Source organism: Cyprinodon variegatus, unplaced genomic scaffold, assembly GCF_000732505.1.
Source record: "Cyprinodon variegatus isolate N-32 unplaced genomic scaffold, C_variegatus-1.0 Scaffold1499, whole genome shotgun sequence".
Classification (NCBI taxonomy): Eukaryota; Metazoa; Chordata; class Actinopteri; order Cyprinodontiformes; family Cyprinodontidae; genus Cyprinodon; species Cyprinodon variegatus.
This window is the reverse complement of record NW_015151952.1, coordinates 33,732-52,385: the sequence shown is the minus strand read 5'-3', so window position 1 is coordinate 52,385 and position 18,654 is coordinate 33,732. Positions and strand designations below refer to the sequence as shown.

General features: G+C 38.4%; 1 protein-coding gene across 3 annotated transcripts in view; it reads right to left on the bottom strand.

Moving 5' to 3' along the window:
- Positions 1–361: 361 nt before the first annotated feature.
- The window catches only part of col4a3bp (collagen, type IV, alpha 3 (Goodpasture antigen) binding protein), a 26,390-nt gene continuing 8,097 nt past the window's right edge, over positions 362–18,654 (bottom strand). Inside the window, exons 4-18 of one of the 3 annotated variants that reach the window (XM_015403441.1) lie at positions 11,750–11,857; positions 11,513–11,651; positions 11,007–11,087; positions 10,723–10,880; positions 6,107–6,199; positions 5,901–5,987; positions 5,724–5,816; positions 4,473–4,550; positions 3,847–3,942; positions 3,471–3,603; positions 3,297–3,367; positions 3,073–3,201; positions 2,395–2,524; positions 1,189–1,326; positions 362–1,095 (exon numbers count right to left, since the gene is read on the bottom strand). In XM_015403441.1, the coding sequence (XP_015258927.1) occupies positions 1,199–1,326; positions 2,395–2,524; positions 3,073–3,201; positions 3,297–3,367; positions 3,471–3,603; positions 3,847–3,942; positions 4,473–4,550; positions 5,724–5,816; positions 5,901–5,987; positions 6,107–6,199; positions 10,723–10,880; positions 11,007–11,087; positions 11,513–11,651; positions 11,750–11,857 (1,524 nt within the window). In that variant the 3' untranslated portion in view covers positions 362–1,095; positions 1,189–1,198. The remainder of the gene's footprint in view (positions 1,096–1,188; positions 1,327–2,394; positions 2,525–3,072; positions 3,202–3,296; positions 3,368–3,470; positions 3,604–3,846; positions 3,943–4,472; positions 4,551–5,723; positions 5,817–5,900; positions 5,988–6,106; positions 6,200–10,722; positions 10,881–11,006; positions 11,088–11,512; positions 11,652–11,749; positions 11,858–18,654) is intronic. The other 2 variants (XM_015403442.1, XM_015403443.1) reach the window with 2 other exon arrangements.

The window sequence follows — 18,654 nt, the reverse complement described above, 5'->3', positions numbered from 1 at the left end:
TCAGTCAAACGACTGGATGCCGCTGCACCGTAGTGTGAAATGTAAATTTTGCACAACTGAAAGCGAAAGGTATGATTGATATACTTCCTTACACCTAACAGTTTCCCTTCGGTTGGACAAAGGCAGATCCCATTTTTAAACCTGACGTATACAAATGGCTATTTATTTTCTCTCTTGCAAATTATTTAAAAAAACGACGTACTAAGTGGATCTTATCCTCTCTCAATTAAAGAGAGGAATCCTTCCATCAGATGCAATTATTTGCAAATGTCTGACTGAAACACTGAGCTGAAGGTTAAAGACAAACATGCTGATCATAACTTAGCCTCCTCAGACCAGTCTTCCACTTTATCAGTTTAGCTTTTTTTTTTTTTTTTTTAAAAATGGTCCAAGAAAAGTTAATAATCAAAATCTCTCACTCTCCCATCGCCTCAGCTCATTACTGTCATCAGATTCAAGCGTTTAACAGTCAATTCACATTTGTCATGTTGGTAAACTAACTGAAAAGTTACTCTCTGTACAATACATTGTGTCTATGTGCTCTCTGAAAACTAGTTTATAACAATTTAGAAATATAAAGATTTCAAAGCTGTAGGCTCTGACCCCCCATCGAACAATAAAGAGTTGTCAAAAGAAGGACAGGACAAGGCAAGAACAGGGGGGCCGCTGCTCCTGGGAGCATCCACACTCCTCTGCCGTGGTGCTTTCCTTTAGCAGCAGCAGCAGAACAAGCAGCTGTAATACTAGTGATTATAGCACACCCAAAAAAACGTCCAGATAGAGGGAATCATAAGAAATGTACAAAACAATTTACAAAAAAAGAAGAAAGAAAAGCACAACTAATTGATAATCTTTCAAAAACTCTTGAACTGAGTTTAAATGCACTTTCATGGCCACCAGACGGCAGCAGCCAGTAGGATGAGGGATTGGTGTTAGTGCCCTCATCTTCCTGCGGGACGTCCTGATCATATGCAGTCCTGCTAGGAGTTGTTGTGTAAATAAAAAGAAGGGGAGCCTTGTGCTTTCTGACAGTTTGTTGATTGAAGAGCATCATATCTATGATGGACAAGCCTGACAGGATTAGGAGAAATAAAACTGTGAAAAAAAAAATAAATAAATTTAAGGTTACAATTTGTTGTTTGTCTTTTATCCTAGCATAAATAAATGGGAGTTTCTGATGCGGATTACCTCTTAGTGTTCAGAAGAGAATGGGGTTCCCAGCTGTTTTTTCCTGAACGTAGGAGGTGAAGCGTTTGAGGAACTTGGGATACTCTCTCTTGGCTACGGCTCTCAGGACTGAAGCTGGAGCCCAGCCTCCAGGGTTTACTGCAGGAAGACGGGAGACAATCATCAGCTTGCTTCACAGTTTGCCTCCATATATGACCAGTTATTAGGAATTCACAACGAATTCAAGACGATGGGGTAGAATGTCATCTAGTGAAAACAGAGAACTGCCCTTTTTCTTAAAAAATAAATCTAGGAAACAAGTGACTGACACTGTCAGACCAGACAGCAGCAAGACGCTTCCCTACACAACGACACAGTTGTACTTAGTTCTTGTGTTAATTGATTTTAAAATAACAATATATAATAAAGCGATAGAAGATGCATTTTAGAACTAGAATATGGCTGAAAAGGTCACATGTTTCAGGACTTAGAAGTGAAACTCGTGTGGTCCATTCCTGCAATAAACACGTTGATGGGTAATGCAATCCCAACTTTAAGTTTCTCAGAGAAACCTAGATTTTGCAAAAACACCAATGAGAAAAAAAACAGTGGATTCAAAGTGTTGTATCTAAACATACAGGTGGAAAGTTAAGTGGCAGGAAAAAGTGTGGTAGAAAAAAATGTACAAAATAACAGATAACTGCAGCCTTGAGAAGGCTGTGAGATTAAACCCATTCCAGAGTTGGAGAGAAACTCCAAAGGTTTATGGACTGATTGCTCATCTAAATCCAAATAAATATCTACAAGAGCTACAGCATAGCTGCTGCATTTACTTTATCTTCTGAAGTGAAGCTCTTATATTGTCCAGTAATGATTACTTTACCTTTAGTTAAAATGTGTCAAAGCATGAGCTTATTGCAAAAATGTATGAAATGGTAGAAAGCTAACAAGCTATTTAGAAGCACACTAAATGAATCAATCCAGCTGTGAAGCCCTGAAGGATTGTGTTTGTAGTAGAAACAGGGTCTAACTACAGGGTCTGTAAATAACTATCAAACCTCAAACTCAGGTATTATTCTAATGCAAAGACTCAAACCAGCTGGACCGGCACCACATTATGATAGTCAGAGGAAAATGGAAAGCAGATAAACCATAAAAAGGAAGCTTTTTTATTTTTTCTTTGTGTAATTATGGGATCAAAACCAGATGGCTGCTAGAGGCACCTACCATTGGCAACATATGTGATCTTACAGAGGATGTTGTCTCTGCTTATCTCTTTATCGCCCTCTGGTGGGCTGACCAGAGTTTGGCAGATCATGGCCACATTGATTTTGGCACGGACACACCGGTTTGTGGGCTGAAAGCAAAACAAAAAAACACATTTATACAAACATTCCCAAAGCTACCAAGCTGCCTCCTGTGAATACTGAGAGGAAAACTATTGGACTTCTCTAACTACAATCAAAACCCACTAAGACATATTGTTAAACAGCAATGAGGCAAACAGTGGTGAACTTATACATAGCTTTCAATAATGATTGCTTTTTGTTACATCAAAGACAGTTTTATTTTAAAAATTGTTCCTCTTTTACATCATTTTTTTGCTGCAAAATTATCTCTGAAAATGAGATACTTTACTAATGATTTAAATTATTGTTTTCATTATGCTGATTATTAGAATAAACAGCATAAATTCTTGCTGGTTGACTGATTCTCACTTCTGTAGAAAGTGGATTCCAGAGAAAATAAGCGAACATTAAAGCAACATCATCAATTTAAGAAATTAATATTCTTTAAAAAAAATTGTTGCAGTTTTTAATTTTTTAAAAACTAAACAAATGCTACAAACTAGTATGAGAAATTGTGAAACTTGGCTATGGCGAGCAGTGTTTTGTTATCACTTACTGGAGCACCGTCATGGTCGACAGAGAAATTGCACACTAGCCATGTGTCGGGATCGTTTTCGTTTGTTGCCAGAATCTTCCTGATGGCTGACAGATAGAGAACGTCCCTCTGAGAAGCAGGCCACACTCTCTGCAACGCAAACACAAACAGCTGCAGAAATCTGCTCATCCAATCAGCACATCATTTCAGTAAAAATCCACCAATTGAAACTGAATCTACCCTACCTTGTGCGTTTGGTAAACAATGATGGCATTATCGGAAAGTGTTTCCACAACGTTGAAGTTTTCAATGGTGGCTGTGGGTGGGAGAGCTCACAGTCAGTCGGGTCACGACATTGAAACCAGAGAAGCCAAACAAGTGTTGGAGTGATGTTCTCCTCCCTGTCGCTGAGAACTTACTTTCCCAATCATTCCTGACCGCTGTGTCCCAAAAGTAGTGGCAGACCTCGTGTCCCGTTACGCCTTTGACGGCGTGAGTGGCTTTGAGAGGATCCAGGACGATGCCGTTCTCCTCCACTTCCCTCCTGTAAACCTATTTATGCAACATAAAGAGCAGGACAGTCTTTTAAATCCACCCACGCCTAAAATGACACCAAGCGTCCCGACATTTGAAGATAACTTTTTCCCTTGCTGCATAACCATTAGACTTTAAGGAGTAGTTCACTTATTCTAGAGAATTCTTCTATCAGTAAGGTAAAAAAAGGTTGTATGTTAGGAAGTCACAGCTTGGAGCCGAGGGAAATGATTCACAGGCCGCTGTCTCCTCTCTACCCACCTTCATCTCCCCTTCTTCTATTACCAGCTGCCAGTTGGCATCTCCACCCATGTCCTGAAGAGAATAAGTCATATGATTCTGCACCATCTCCTCCACCTGAGACAAGGAGAGACATTCAAGAAACTCAGGTTAGACAGTATTTTACATAACTGGCCTATTTTGGGCTGGGCTTCAAATCTGGGCATAATTCACCAGGAAATGTAAACCTTTATAAACCGATTCAAAACATTTTAGCCGGCATACATGGAGCCTGCGTTTCAAACAACAGAGGAATTCAACAGGGAGACCATTTGCCTCAGAGCAACAGAAATTTAAGGAGCAGAAACCAAATACAAATCAACTGAATGCTTTGGCTGGAGGGGATTCCTCCGCATCTAAAAAGTGCTTTAAAAACAGCATTCCACATCTGCACAGGTGCATGCCCATGCCTTTAAAACAAGAAAAGATGTGAGGATAAGAAATCGACACAGGTTTTCTCCAAATTCAAGTCATGCAGCTTTGGAACAACTTCCACAGCATCATGGATGGAGTTGTTAAAGAGCGTTCTCATGCTAGCTTCATGCTTTAAAAAGCAGCGGGCTCCTGCATCACCCTAAAGGTTCTCATGGCTTCCTGGGCTGCAGTACCTGAAAGCTGAATCTGTGAACGTCATCAGAGGCGCTGAATAGCTCAACTGAGGATACGGATGAGGAATAGCTACCAGGCTGTTCAGCAGAGAGATGTTTCAAAGAGAAAAGAACAAAGAGGAAAAGCGTAGGAAGTAACATTTAGAATCAAGAGAAGAACAAAGTCTAGTGTGAGGCAGGTTTACAGGAAAATAAAAGTGTGTTCTAATAGAACCTTTAATTTAACTTATTCTGGTAACTTTTCAGAAACTGATATTCATATAGATGCATTAAACTAAGAGTGATCTATTTTTGTCATCTTTGGTCCCTTAGATGGTGGCTTACGGATAAACAGTTGAAGCTTACATAAAGAGATAATAATAAAAACTTTTGTGACACAAAAACAAAAAGCCGACGTCTATAAGCTGTCTGTGTACACATCTGGTACTTGGTCTGGGTTCCTCTTGCATAAATTAAAGGAAGCTGCTTTAATAGCCACCTAAACATCATCTGTGAGCACAGTGATAGTTAAACCTGATGGTACTGTTGGCAAGATCCAAGTCATGCTAGAAATCACAAACTGACTCTGAATTGGATTAAACACAGCTGACCAACAGCTGCAGATAATATCGCTCCTTAAATTATTACTGCATGAAAGCTTCACACTGAAGCAAATCATCTTGGACTTTAGGGCTTGATTTCCAAGTAAGACAGAAAAGATACTTTAATATTAAATGGGACTCCTGAGAGATGGTCCAGCTAGTCGTCTCTGGTTTAGGAGACAGCTGTTTCCTATGTCCTGGGTATGTTTGTGTTTCCAGGCTGTGAAGCAGTGACTCCAGCTGCTCATCAGGCCTCCTGAATCTCCCCCTGAACTATTAAGTGAGCTGCACTTTACAACTTATGCAAAGCTGCAGTTGAACCTGATGTGTGTGCATTTTTTCCCCTTTCACTAATAAGCTTAATTGAAGCACTCTGCATACAGCTGACATCTTAAGAAGCATCCATGTGGCTTAATCATTTTTATCTGCCAGATTTCTGAGCAACAAAGATTAAAGTTTTTATTACCTATAAGCCATAATTATTACAATGTACAAAAATAAATGCAATATGAACCTCAGGGTGTAATGAATCTCTGTATTACTAGTTTCCTTTTAAAAATGAATTACTACAATAAATTGGTGCGATAAAGAGAAGAATACATCAGTGTTTTTCCCATCTGTTGACACTAGGCTGAGTAAATTAAGAAATTCAAACGGATACCCTGCTTACCTTGTTGGCAAATCGGTGAGTACCGATGGCAGAAAAGACATCAGCAGGAGAAACCGGAGTTGGCCGTGGCGTCCTGACTTTCTCAGAGTGGCTCTGCAGGAAACAGCGTTTCTGTTCAGTGTTCATACAAGCTCTGCTGTAGCCAAACTTGCACATCTCTGAAGTTATGCATCCCACCTGTTCTTCTATTTTATCTTGCCGGTCTAGCTCAGCCTCCACCGCGTCGAAGAACTCATCCTCATTGATCAAACTGTTTGGCCCCTCCTGTAACCAGCGGACAACATGAGTATGGCTCGAAGCAAGGTCCACAATGATAAACAAATAGCACATGGCCGCTGGATCAATAATTAACCGCCAGTTCAGCTCAAACAATGTAGCTTCACCTCATAGTCTGGGCCTCCATAGTGGGACTTCTTCTTCAGTTCGTTCATTGCAGACTTGTAAGCATCTTCTACCCTCCTCCTCTTCTCCATCTCCTGCTCACAAGCAGAGTAACAAAGTATGTTTGGTGTGGCTGCTACTCCCATCTTTAACTCTGCTTTACTTCTTCAGATTAGAGAGATAAGTCTGGGATCAAGGGTGATGAAAATAAGGGTCTGCGTGTCTCAAATTCAGCAAACATTGCAATATTAGGCTGTGTTCACACAGCGACAGCTTTCATGGGAGAATTCACTACAGCGAATACACAAGGTAACAAGTGCTTCTCCGCTGTTCATTAATAGTTAAAATGAAAATGAAAAGGTAAGGGTGTGTGAGAGTGTGTTATCTCTGCGAGGCGTAATAAACTAAAATAATAAAATGCACTAAGCTCTGCACGCTTTGCCTATGTTGCAAAGATTGATCATAAAATAAAATGGTAGCTAAACTTGAATACATTTAAAAATAAGCTTTTAGAGAACAAAATGTCACCAAGCCGGGTGCAAAAACGAGTAAAGACAAACACAACCTGCCACAAAACAAACAAAAGCTGATCCTGTTACAGCTCAGACAGACGGAGAGACCTACTGTAATGTTGGAAGTCTGTAAAGGTATCCATCTTTGTGTTTGATGTTTGAGCAGCTCAGTGCTCCGCTGTTTTGAATGTTTCCACCAAGAAGTCAAAGAGGTCATTTTTTAAAAAGCCGTCTCAGAGTCCAAGTTGGGTTTTTGCTTTTAAATTCTTCTTGTAAATTAAATCCCTCCCAAATCAGAATACGATCAAGCCATTAAACCGAAGGAATGTTTGAGCTGGTTTCACCTGACTGTAGTTCAGCCGAAACACTTCCCGGCTTTTGAGTTGTAGCTTTAGGTGGCACGCCTTTAAAACGGTGGGGGGGGGGGTAGGAACTGGTTTGACAGGCAGTGAGCTCTAGAGAGCATACACTTAAAGGCACAGAGTCAAGTTTAAATAGCATTACAAGGGGAGAGAGAGAGAAAAAAAAGCTTTAGGATATGTCATTTTAGCAATAAGATACTTATACCATTATAACATTAATAAAAAAATACTAATGTGTGCTAAAACACATAACTGGATAGCTTCTGCTTAAAACAGGTGATCCAACCATCATCTGACAGAATCTAAAAGCACAACAAAACACTTTGTAACATGAAAGGAAAAAAAAGACAATGAACGGCTGAAGAAACACACAGAGAAAAGACAAAAATGACAAACAAAACAGGTTCACTGCATCCAATACTGATTTCTGTCAATTTTTTTGCAGCCTCAAATTTCACCTGGATTCACTGTGAGACCAACAAAGTAAATAATTGGAAAAAAAAGGATAATGACCCATTATTCCAAATATTTCCATAAAACATGCCTACTTTTATAGGTCAACTTGTCATTTATTCTCAGTACTGGTGAAATAAAGATGAAATTAACTATTTGATAAACAAAAAACAGTATTAAGAAGAATGAGAAACAAAGCAAAGATCGAAGTTCCCAGTTCATTGACATGATTGCAGATTCCTGGCAGATCACCAATCTTTTAAAAGGCTGACCTGCCGTCTCGTACTTTGGCCATTAATAATTTGTACTTTCAGGTTTTATAAGGTGACAACACAGCTTTCATATTTTAATCCTATTTCATTGAAAGAGAATAATAAATTGGTTTTAACTGCACATAAAGATGTTTCTAAATAATAAATAAAATAAATTGAACTTTATTGATCTCACAATGGAAAAATTAACTCTCTGCATTCCCATCCCCTTTGGGGAGCAGTGGGCTGCCACTGTGCAGCACCCAGGGAGCAATCGGGGGTTAAGGGTCTTTCTCAGAGACTCAGAGAGGCAGTCTGTGGGAGTAGGTTTCGAACTCACAGGATTTCAGGCCTTATGCCCTAACCACTAGGCCGCCACTCCAGCCTAGTGGTCAGTTCTTAAATATAAATCAAAAGTTTAGAGCATTTACAGCAGCTGACTTTCAGAACTTCGTGTACTTAGATACGATCAGTGGAGAGGATCAGTTTCCTTTGTAAGTACTGACTGATCATCCAAAATTAAATCAGGGGCGATTCATTGGTGGACATTAAACAACAATAGATTTAAACCTCTCATAGAGCACTAATGAACTTAATGTGAAACTGAAAGACTATGGCAGAAGAATAAAACTACCAAATAGGGCTGAAGAAGGTAATCGAATTAATTGTGATAAATCAATCATGGAAATAATCCATTGATCAGTAACTTGAGTACACAGACTCTTACACATGACATTAAATGAAAGAGAAAGACCCTCAGAAAAGTAAATATATTGATATAAATTCCATATAAAATCTTCTTAAAGGCAATATTTTTTTGCCATTGGATTAATAATGTAAAAACAAAAAATACAAAATAATCAGCAAATTTATCAGTTAGCAAAATGGTTAGGTGCAGCCTTAAGACCAAGACATGGCCGTCCGGGTAAACAGACAAGCTGGGGAAGAAGCTGCAGAGAATCGGAAGTCGGTTGATAGAACAGTGATTAGTCACACACTCTACAAGTATGGTCTTGATGACAGAATGACGAGTAGGAGTCACCAATCATGTAGATGAAGGCGTTCAGGTAAAAACTATGCATGGTAAAAAAGGAACACTGCACACTGCGCATATTTCCCCCAGTGACACATGGCGATGGAAGTATCATGCTGTGGGGATGCTTTTCTTCAGCAGGGACAGAATATTTTAAATCAGAACCGCTGGGAAGATGTATGGCCCTACATATGTATGGTAACAACATCTATGGGCTGTTAGACACAGAGGGAAGTAGAGTTATACCTTCCAGCAGGACGATGAGCCCAATAATTTGGTCAGAGCAAGTTTAGTTTAAACTATATCTGTGTGTTAAGTTAGCTCAGTCAATGTGCAGACTTAATCCAAAGTGAGTTTTTTGATTTTGTAAAGAAGAATGTGCAAAAACAATACAGCCTGTAGATGTGTAAAGGTGCCAACAATTTAACAAAACAGAGATGCATCAGTGATCCCAGCAAAACAGTAATACTACAACTTTCAAGCTCAGGGGTATGCCACACTTTTCAGATTCCTTTTTGAAAAACTTAATAAAACACCAAGTAGACCTTTTTTTCCAATTCACAAAATACTCTCTACTGTGAATTGATCTGTTAGGTCTGGACAATTATTTAATATCATGATATCAATTTATTTATTTATAATAAAGATTATATGAATTTTAAATGCATTTCTGGTGCTTTAATATATGTGACAGCCTGTGATTACAGCGTTTCCAACATATTGGCTATGTGAGCATCAACACAGTGCCTGCAAGCTGTGATTAGCAGTACGCTAAGCTCCAATAGGGTGAGTTTAAGAAACAAAATTAGTGGCCATGATAAGGTGACCAAACATCCAAACAACAAGTTCTAAAGAGCTGGTCCCATAGCTTAAAGCTATAGTCAGAATAGAAGAGCTGAGCACAGCTTTCGAATAAAAGGAGAGCACCAGTTTGTCACCTCTGATAGGGAGCCTTCATGTAGCATAATGAGATGTGTGAATTTTATTATTTTGTTTTACCTGACCTGGTTGTTGCTGTCAAAGTTTTTGTTTGTGGTTGCTGCACCCAGGTACAAAATAAGGCTGGGATCTGTTTTGTCTTACTAAAGTGGGAAATCTGTAATAAACCAATTTTTTATTAACAAATATAAAAAGATAGGTAAAGACTATAGTGGGGGGGGGGCTATGGCATGAGTGAGAGAGAGAAAGAGAAACCTTAACAGGAGGATTTTTGAAAATAAATACCTGTGCTTAGAGTATCAATGAGAGTTTATCAAAAGCTAGATGTTTCAAGATTGACTGAGACCTTTAGTTTGCATTTTTAGAGCCATTTAGTAGTCGTCTTCCTAATCTTTAATAACGGTTGGGTGTGCTTGTCTACTTAAACATATAAAAGTCCGTCAAAATAACAACTGAATAAAAGAGGCATTAACAGAAGCTTTGAAAGAGGTGAGAACTCTTGGAGAGAAATACAAGAAGGGAGATAATCAGCTGTTATATGTTCATTTAATCGGTTCAGCTTGTAGCTCCAAATAAAAACAGATGCATTTTTTGGAAGATCTTCATAAATGTGACAAAATAAATTTCAGAAGTTTCTACAGGCATCTGTTGGGGTCATTCTGAGTCTTTCATGTTACTTATATCCATATCAGAATTAAACCATGTCGATGATATAAGATCTGACCCCTTTGTCCAACCCTATGATCTGTCAGTTTAACACCATGAAGTTTAGGATACAAAAATCAGTTTTTCCTCAAGGATATGCGTTGATTTGCTTAATCCATCATTTCATTATTTCTATACCTCTAGTCAGGTTTTTGTTATTAAATTCTCAAACCTTTAGACTTAAAACAAATTAAGATTATGCTCAAATAAATTTGAGCATAATCTTCCCTGCTGCCCAAACATCAAAGAAATATATCAGGTTCACTCCCCAGTAGGCATCAATGCACCCAGTCAGGAAGTTGATGCATGACATACTCATGATAATGAGGCTCAGTTTCTCAGGAGTCTCTAACAGTGCCATACCTTGTCCAGCCTTTTCTGCCAGCTGTCTTCTCGTTTAACCATCAGCTCGATACAGTGGGACAGAGTGGAGAGGATGCCAGCTGTGGTGGCCTTAAAGGTGATGGCTTCTCCTTTAAAGTCTATCCCATTGATACCTTTGGGACTGGCGGGAGAAAACACTGGACGAAAGAGAAAGAAGGAAAATGATTTTAAACTTCAACTTTAATCCAATAATTACACTGAAAAGAATAGGATTTAGTTGCTTAGAACGACTGCGTTCTTCATTTAAATGCATGCAGACTCACGTTTCTCTTTGCTGCCATTGTTGTTGTGGTTGTGTTCACCATCTGGTCTAGTAGGTGTAAGAAACTCATCTTCATCCTCCTCTACAAGTGATAAGAAAAAGCTTTTGTTTAAGCTTTGTATGATTGTTTTATCTTTTCAGAGTATACACTATTTCTCAGCTGTTTTGGGAACAGATGTGTGTTTTTCACACAGATGTTAGGCTAAAACCCTGTAGGCCTAATATAAAAAGGAATTCTGAAGATCATAAAAAGGTGCTGCCTCAGAGATCACACAAACCACAAAACGTCCTGTAAGCAGATATCGATTTTCTTCTCTCAGTGAACCATTCCAGCCACTCTTCATCTCTAATGCTGCATTAAACCAGTAGGAAGCTGCCATCAATAAATGCTTTTCTTTTCCTGTAAAGCTAAAGGTCGAACGCAGATGTGCAGTACTGAAATGTTATCTTCATAAAGAAGGGCTTTTGATCAAAATTTTTTTACGGCCTTCTGAAGCCACATATTACCTCTGTCTCTCTGAAATTCATCTTTGGAAACTGCATCTGCACAGGAGTCAAAATACTTCTGAAGGGTGTCCACCTGTCGGCACAGAATGTCCCGGAAGGTTTCCATTTCTGCCAGCTTCTCACGAAGCCTGTGGCCCTTCTGAGCAAAGAGAGGAAAACACAGAAGTAAAACAACAATTGTCAAATCAAAGTCAAATCTTGAAAATACAACACTTGGTCTGAAATTATTACTTTTACCTTGAAGGAGGACGTGGATGCGGAAGACAAGGCACTGGCAGCTGAGGTGAGAGACAACATGGAACCATGACGCCTCAAACTGGTTTCTGAACCATATCCAGACTCAGCCTGAAACACAAGTAGAAATTAAAATGAGGCTAATATATAAGGAGAAGAACACCAACAATAAGTCTGCATAAAGTGAAACTCTGTCTGCAAAAACAATACCTAAAGCAAAAGCTTGAAAAGGTAAAGAAGGCCTTGCAGGTCACTGAGAAACCCCAATAAAATAAACAGGATCTACAGCACTAATCGATCAGTAGAAAATCAGAATCAGCTCCTAAATAATCAACAGGGCAAAATGTTTTACTTTTCATTTACACATTTGATCCTGTTTCGTTAGAGCCTACATTGGAAACTCAGCAGGTCAGACCTCAAAAGACAGCTGGAAATCAGTTTTAAAAAACCCAGATCAGTAAATTCCTTTCTTTTTAAAAATAGTCAAAAGAAAATGAGTGTAAAGTCAATCAAAAGCAAACAAACACACTATAGAAACAGCCCCCCATAGAGGAAAAGACTTGACTGGCCGTATTAAACTGCATGCAAAACCTACAACTGTACATAGTTTAGTTATTACATCCGGACAGCCTTTTTTAACTACAAATCATTTAAATTTATGTATTTTATATCTAAAAATTAGTTTATAATATGGCAACAATCAAGAAAATGACCATAATGATATTTAGCAATCATACTGCATGTTGTTTTCATAATTCATTACAAGTCTAAAGTTACATTTCAAGGCTGAAAACTGTGATAATGCCACCAAAATACAACATAGTAATAAATATTTCATAACTGGCCAATTTAAGGATGTCCTTATTAAATATTGAAACTGGAAATCGGTCCAACATCAGCCAAAAATTCGAATAGCAGATTATATCAGTCTGCCTCTAATAATCTTAGATACGAGCCAGCTGATAGAAACACTCCTTTTCTATACTACATTTATTAACCTCCTGGTTAATAATACATGGTTGGTTGTTCTCATACCTGTTGTTGTTGACCAGTATTCTGTTTAGGTAATATTACTAAATCAACCTTTTCTAACATTCCACACTATAAAGAAGTTTACCTTCTATGTAATGACATGTTTCTGTGTGCTGTATGCACAGTGATATCTCAATTCAGAGATAATGTCTTCTATTTTATTATTTATAATTAGGTCGACTGGGACTACTAGATTATAAGCGGGTGCAATTTTTTAATTTTTGAAACTATGCATAAGCTTTTATTTCCGATCCTGAGGCCAAGTGAGTTCTATGCATTAGAACAGAACTGCAATCAGTCATATAGGAGTGGCTGTGGGGGTATTTGACCTATTAAGATGCCGTCTTATAACCAGGCAACACCTGTGACTGTCGGCTCAGCAGAGGGACAGCAGCTTTATTACAGATATCGAGCATGCGTCTGCAAGCACGCCCTAAAGGACACGCCGTAGTAAAGTGTTCCTGTTTGTCCCACAAGCAGCTGTTAAAACGTATCCATGCAAGTTAACAGAGGCAGTGAAGTCAGGACCCTACGCTAGAAAAAAACTTGGCACCAACATTAATGTTCTAAAATGTTGGAACATATATGAATCACATAGTGGTTGGGTTTTTTCGTCTCAAGGCATTTGCTCAGGTTTAGTCATGCTGCATTTTTCCCTCTTGATTACAAAATTAACCATAGGCTGCAATCCGTTTCTATTAGCCAATAGGAACGCAGGAGGAATGCTAATGACTGGTGACTAAACCGAAAGGGAATCAAGTGACTGCACAGAGAGAGACTCCACATTCTCTGGCTTTAGCTGCAGTTTCTCCAAAGATGAGAGCAACAGACTAAGAAGACAGACATAAAACACAAATGAAAAAAAATAACATCTGGAGTAGATTTTGGACCAGACAAACAATGTCTGATAACGTGGCTGCTGTGACCTTAAGGTGATCCAAGCACCTTTTATGAAACCAATGCAATTCATATAAGGAAAAACAGGTGTAGTGAAAAAAAAAAAAATTGTTCCAGATTATGGCTGTAACTAACAATTATTTTGCAAATCGATTATTCTGTCTATTCTTTTTTCTGATTAATTGATTCATAATCGGATAGCAAAAGGTTCCTTAAAGAAGACATTTTATGAAACTAAATCAGGTGAAACTAAAGCTTTTCCACTCGATGAGTTCTGGATAGAGCATACTGACAGATGGAAAAAGTTATTTTTATCTTAAATGTAAAATGTTTACATATTCTTTTAATAATTTTGGTATAATTACTGCTCCAAGATGGTCGCTTTGTCAGCTAAAGTCCTGATTTAGTGTCTCTATACTCCAGTTAATGATTTATACGTTATTAAATTAGTTGATGATTATTTCAATAATCGCTTAATCAAGATTAATCCGATAAATACCTGATTAATATTCCAGATCCAATACATGGATTATTACAAGCACTTCAAAATTCACCAAACTAAAGTTACAACTGTTAACAAAGAAACACAAAACAAAAAAAAAAAACTGCTCAAAGTACAGTTTTAAATTGAGAAAAGAATAACTTTATAAATAACACCCCCAAATGAGGAGGACAAGTAACTTTGTAATTTCTGCAACACGTTATAGGAATGAGAAGAAGAAAAAAAAAACAGTCTTCATTAGAGTGAAACAGTCTGCAGGCTGGGAGGGAGAAGTGTTTGCATTTCAAATCCTAGTCCTGATTGTTAAGTTAACCTGACCCATGGCCAACAAATGCTTTCAGCAGCAGGGTGCCACGCCCCATCCACAAATATCAATAAAGAAACGATTATTAGGATCCTCTGTGCTTCAAAGGAAAAGACAATGTTTCGCATTTTAAACAGTTTTCTACTGATGTGAAAATAAATCGCTGGCAGCTTTGGTAAAGATGGGTATGAAAAGCCTCAATAGAAATCCAGTTAGTGCAGAAGCATGATGACAAACTGGAAATGTAGATAAATCCATTTATAAATCTACTAAACTAATGTTTATTAAACATAAGTGGTTTCATGTTTTGGCTTTTTTAGAATCCCTTCAAAATAAATGCAACTATATTGATGGAAGTCGCTTCACTAAAAACATCTGCTTTGATAAAATTATCCAAGACTGAACAAAAAAAACTTTGTTGTGGTTTTGGTTGAAAACAAAGAATGAATATAAGGAGCAGAACTCCATGCCTATTGTTACATTTGATGTTTTAAATAAAACATTGTTCTGCATGGTTAATAACAGTGTCCATATCAGGTTCTGCTGACCAACAGATTCTTTAAATCACTAGGGTGTCTCATCTCTGAACAGAGCAATGGTTTAAATGGTTTTGAAATTTTAATGGATTTTTATTCAATTTGGACTTTGGTTTTATATTTTATTTTAGTTTCAATTCCTTTTTTGTATTATCTAGTTTTGTTTCGTTTTAATTTTTTCAAAATGTTTATTTTAAGTTTAGTTTTTATTAGTATCAAATTTTTTTAGTTTTTTTTTTAATCCAATATGACTTGCAAACTAGGAGTAAGACTTAGAAAAAATAAAAATCATAAAGAAAGAAATAGAATCCCTGATAAGAACAGAGCCCTGCAACACCACAAATGACCTGCCTCCCATACCTGCCACCTGCTGGCATAATCTGGTCTAGCAAAAAAAAAAAAAAAAGTGTAGACATAAACCAGAAACTAGACCCAACATAAAAACAAAAACACTCTCCCTTCAAATTCAGTCATTTTGTAAAATCCTATACAGTTTCAGTTTTTTGTTGTTGTTTTTTTTTGCGCAAGGTCCAAGTTTCATATTGATTTCAGTTATTGAATTTTTCTTTTTTTTTTTTTATTTTGTTTCCAACATTTCGTCAATTTTAGTTAATGATAATAACCTTGACGCAAACTGCAGACAGCTGCTGATTCTGCAGCTTCATTTTGCTTTGCATCCAATTCCTCCATCACACATAATACTGACGGCCGACTTCAAACCCAACATTTAGAGTCAGGAGTTTTTTACCTAAACATGTATAGATTAAAAAATGAAAGCACAATCTGAATGATGCACTAAAAATACAAACACATTGAAGAGCTCTACTCTGCCCTATAGAAACAAACGCAGACAAAAGCTTAACCTTTCACTTTAATGTACCTGCTGAGCTGCATGACAACCATGCAAACTGAACACTCATTCATATACAGCATTTGAAATGGGATCTTGTGGTTTTACAAGTTAAATGAGTGACCCGTGAGTGCTCACTACCAGACAACAGCATCTCCTGCTCTGTGCAGATGGCTTCTTGAGAAACACAACACCATGCACTATAAGCTTAATGGCAGCGATTTGCACTGCATGCAGTGAAGTTCAATTCCTTTGGGTTTCTCACATCATAAATTGCATGCAAATAAACGGTATAGTGTGAAAAACATGACTCCAAATCAGAACAATATCACAAGCAAAGTCTTTAGAGCATTGCTGTTTTATAGGGACCGGGCAGCATGCCAAAAAGCAGTAAGCCCACCATTTGGCCATTCCAACAGCCAAAGCAGAGCAGGGAACTCCTGCAATCCTGACGGCTTATTGGCCCAAACATGACCGGGCGATCCGCAACCACTCTGACACTGACAATGCAGATGAGTCAATCCAGTTTTCCCGTTCCAACGGGACACGCCTCACTATGAAAAAGAAGATGAAAAAGACGAAGACGTGCTCAGCTGAGCTCATCAAATGAGACAAAACAGATACAAGAAGCATAGAGGGAAGAGGAAATAGCCGTTTGCTTCTAGGAGGCTGGACGACAGGCAGACACTGGACGCTCTTTGAAGCAGAAGATACTTAAGAGTCATAAATGACTTATAATTTCTCAGCAGAGGGTCTGCTTATAATAAAGTTGTCGCCTTTCTCATACACTCAGTCCACTTCTTCAACACAAAAACATCAAGAAACCACATACCCTGACATGTGAAACCCTTTCATCCTGCCTGTCTTTCCGTACAGCATCCATCACTGTGCAAGCATCTGGCACTCTGCGCTGTTGCATTGAGAAAAGTGAAGAGTGGCGAAAATATGATGCACGCATGCATTAGAGAAAAAGATGAGTACTGTCTGGAGCTGTTTGTGTAACAAACCAATGAAGTGCTCAAAAGGTGGGCGAGTGAAGCCGCCTACCATATATTATGACACAGCAAAGGAGAGAGACAGCGAGTAAGAGTAGGAGGCAGGGAGCAACATTAGTCTGGAACCTATATGTCAGATCTTTGCATCAGACTCTACTTTCATCTCTTTTTTATTAGAATTTACAGCTACAACATGAACTAAGCTTTAACTGTCCACAAACAGTCTCATAGAGTTATGTCCCCAATCTCTAAAACCCTAATATACAATTGATACATGTTTAATCAGCACAAATACTTTTGAAAAAAAAAAAAAACACTCAATGTTCACCAGGAGCTGCACTTATCAGGTTATTCAGCAGCAGCACTTTTCTCACCACCAACACAAACACTCCCACGTATAAAAACACAAATTAACGGGCACTGAAACAGTGCGTCCAGAGTAGCCGATGTTTGAATACTGACAATGAAAATGAAATATAAAAGCTGATTTCTTTTCAAACCTAGTAACCAATTCATGTTTAATAGCTTTACTCGTGATTATTTATTTTATAAAATCACTTAATTATTATTGCAGGGTTTGCTGACTGTGCGCAGTTCTCTTTGCAAAGAGGGTGGCAGTAATGACATATAAAGAATACTTGCAAACAGATTCATAAGTTGATGAATGGCACCTATAGCTAAATCTTGGACTTAATCTGGATCATTACCAAATTAAAACAAATTGTTCCGTAGCAAGAGGCACACCTGTTAAAAAATGTCTTAAAATCTGTTCAGAAGTGTTTAATTAATCCTGCTAGCAAACCACAAACTTTCCCTTTTTTTGTACTTTTTGTCTTCAGTAAACACCTCTGACTTCCGATGCCGATATCACCCCCTGGATCATCACCAAAATGCAATGGATTGTTCCAAAGCATACCTCTTCCATACCTCTTCAAGGGATACCTCTGATTAAAAATGTCATTAAAATCCATCCATAACTTTTCAAGTTATCCTATAGACAGACAAAGAAAAACACAAAAAAGTTTCTCAATTCACTAGAACGCGAGTACGGACTCATGTCCTCGCCAAGTATGTTCTTGAGAAGAACACAGGAAAGTTTGGGCTTGGGAAGAACGGGAGCACGCAGCATAAATCTGGGTCAATTGGAACTGAAGCGTACTCGTGGCGTCACCACATGCCCAGCTTGTCTAGAGCTGCATTTCACCTCCTGTTAGGGCTGGGCGATAATTCAATAACGATATATATCGATCGATAGACGTGTGGCGCAATAGAAAAAAAGGGAGTCGACAAAAGTTCGATAAAGAAACGCAGTTTTCCTTCCTTCTCATTGTAGCCTATCATGTAGGTTTATGCTAGTCACTCCCAACCAATCGCAATCGCGGACCCAGGCACGCCGTCACAAAGCGCCGCCCTCTCAAACCACAACACACAGCACATGAAGATGTCGCAGCAATGAGAGGTGGAGGAAATTGTTCCAAAGAAGGGTTTTTGTAGTTCGCCCGTTTGGCAGTATTTCGGTCATGGCAAGTCAGACAAAAAACAAACCGCAGTCATCTGTAAAATGTGTAGGGAACCAGTGAAAACAAAGTCTGATAACACAACCAACTTTTTTTCTTTTCTTTTTTTTTCATCATCTCAGACGCTCACACCCACAGGAGTACGAGCTGTGTAGGCCCCGGCGCGGCTCTAAACTGAGCCATAAACGAGGTGCCAGCAGCACCTCTAGAAGAATGGGGGTGAGAAAAAATGCCCCATAGAAATGCTAGGCTAAAGGGTGAGTTGATTTGGGTTT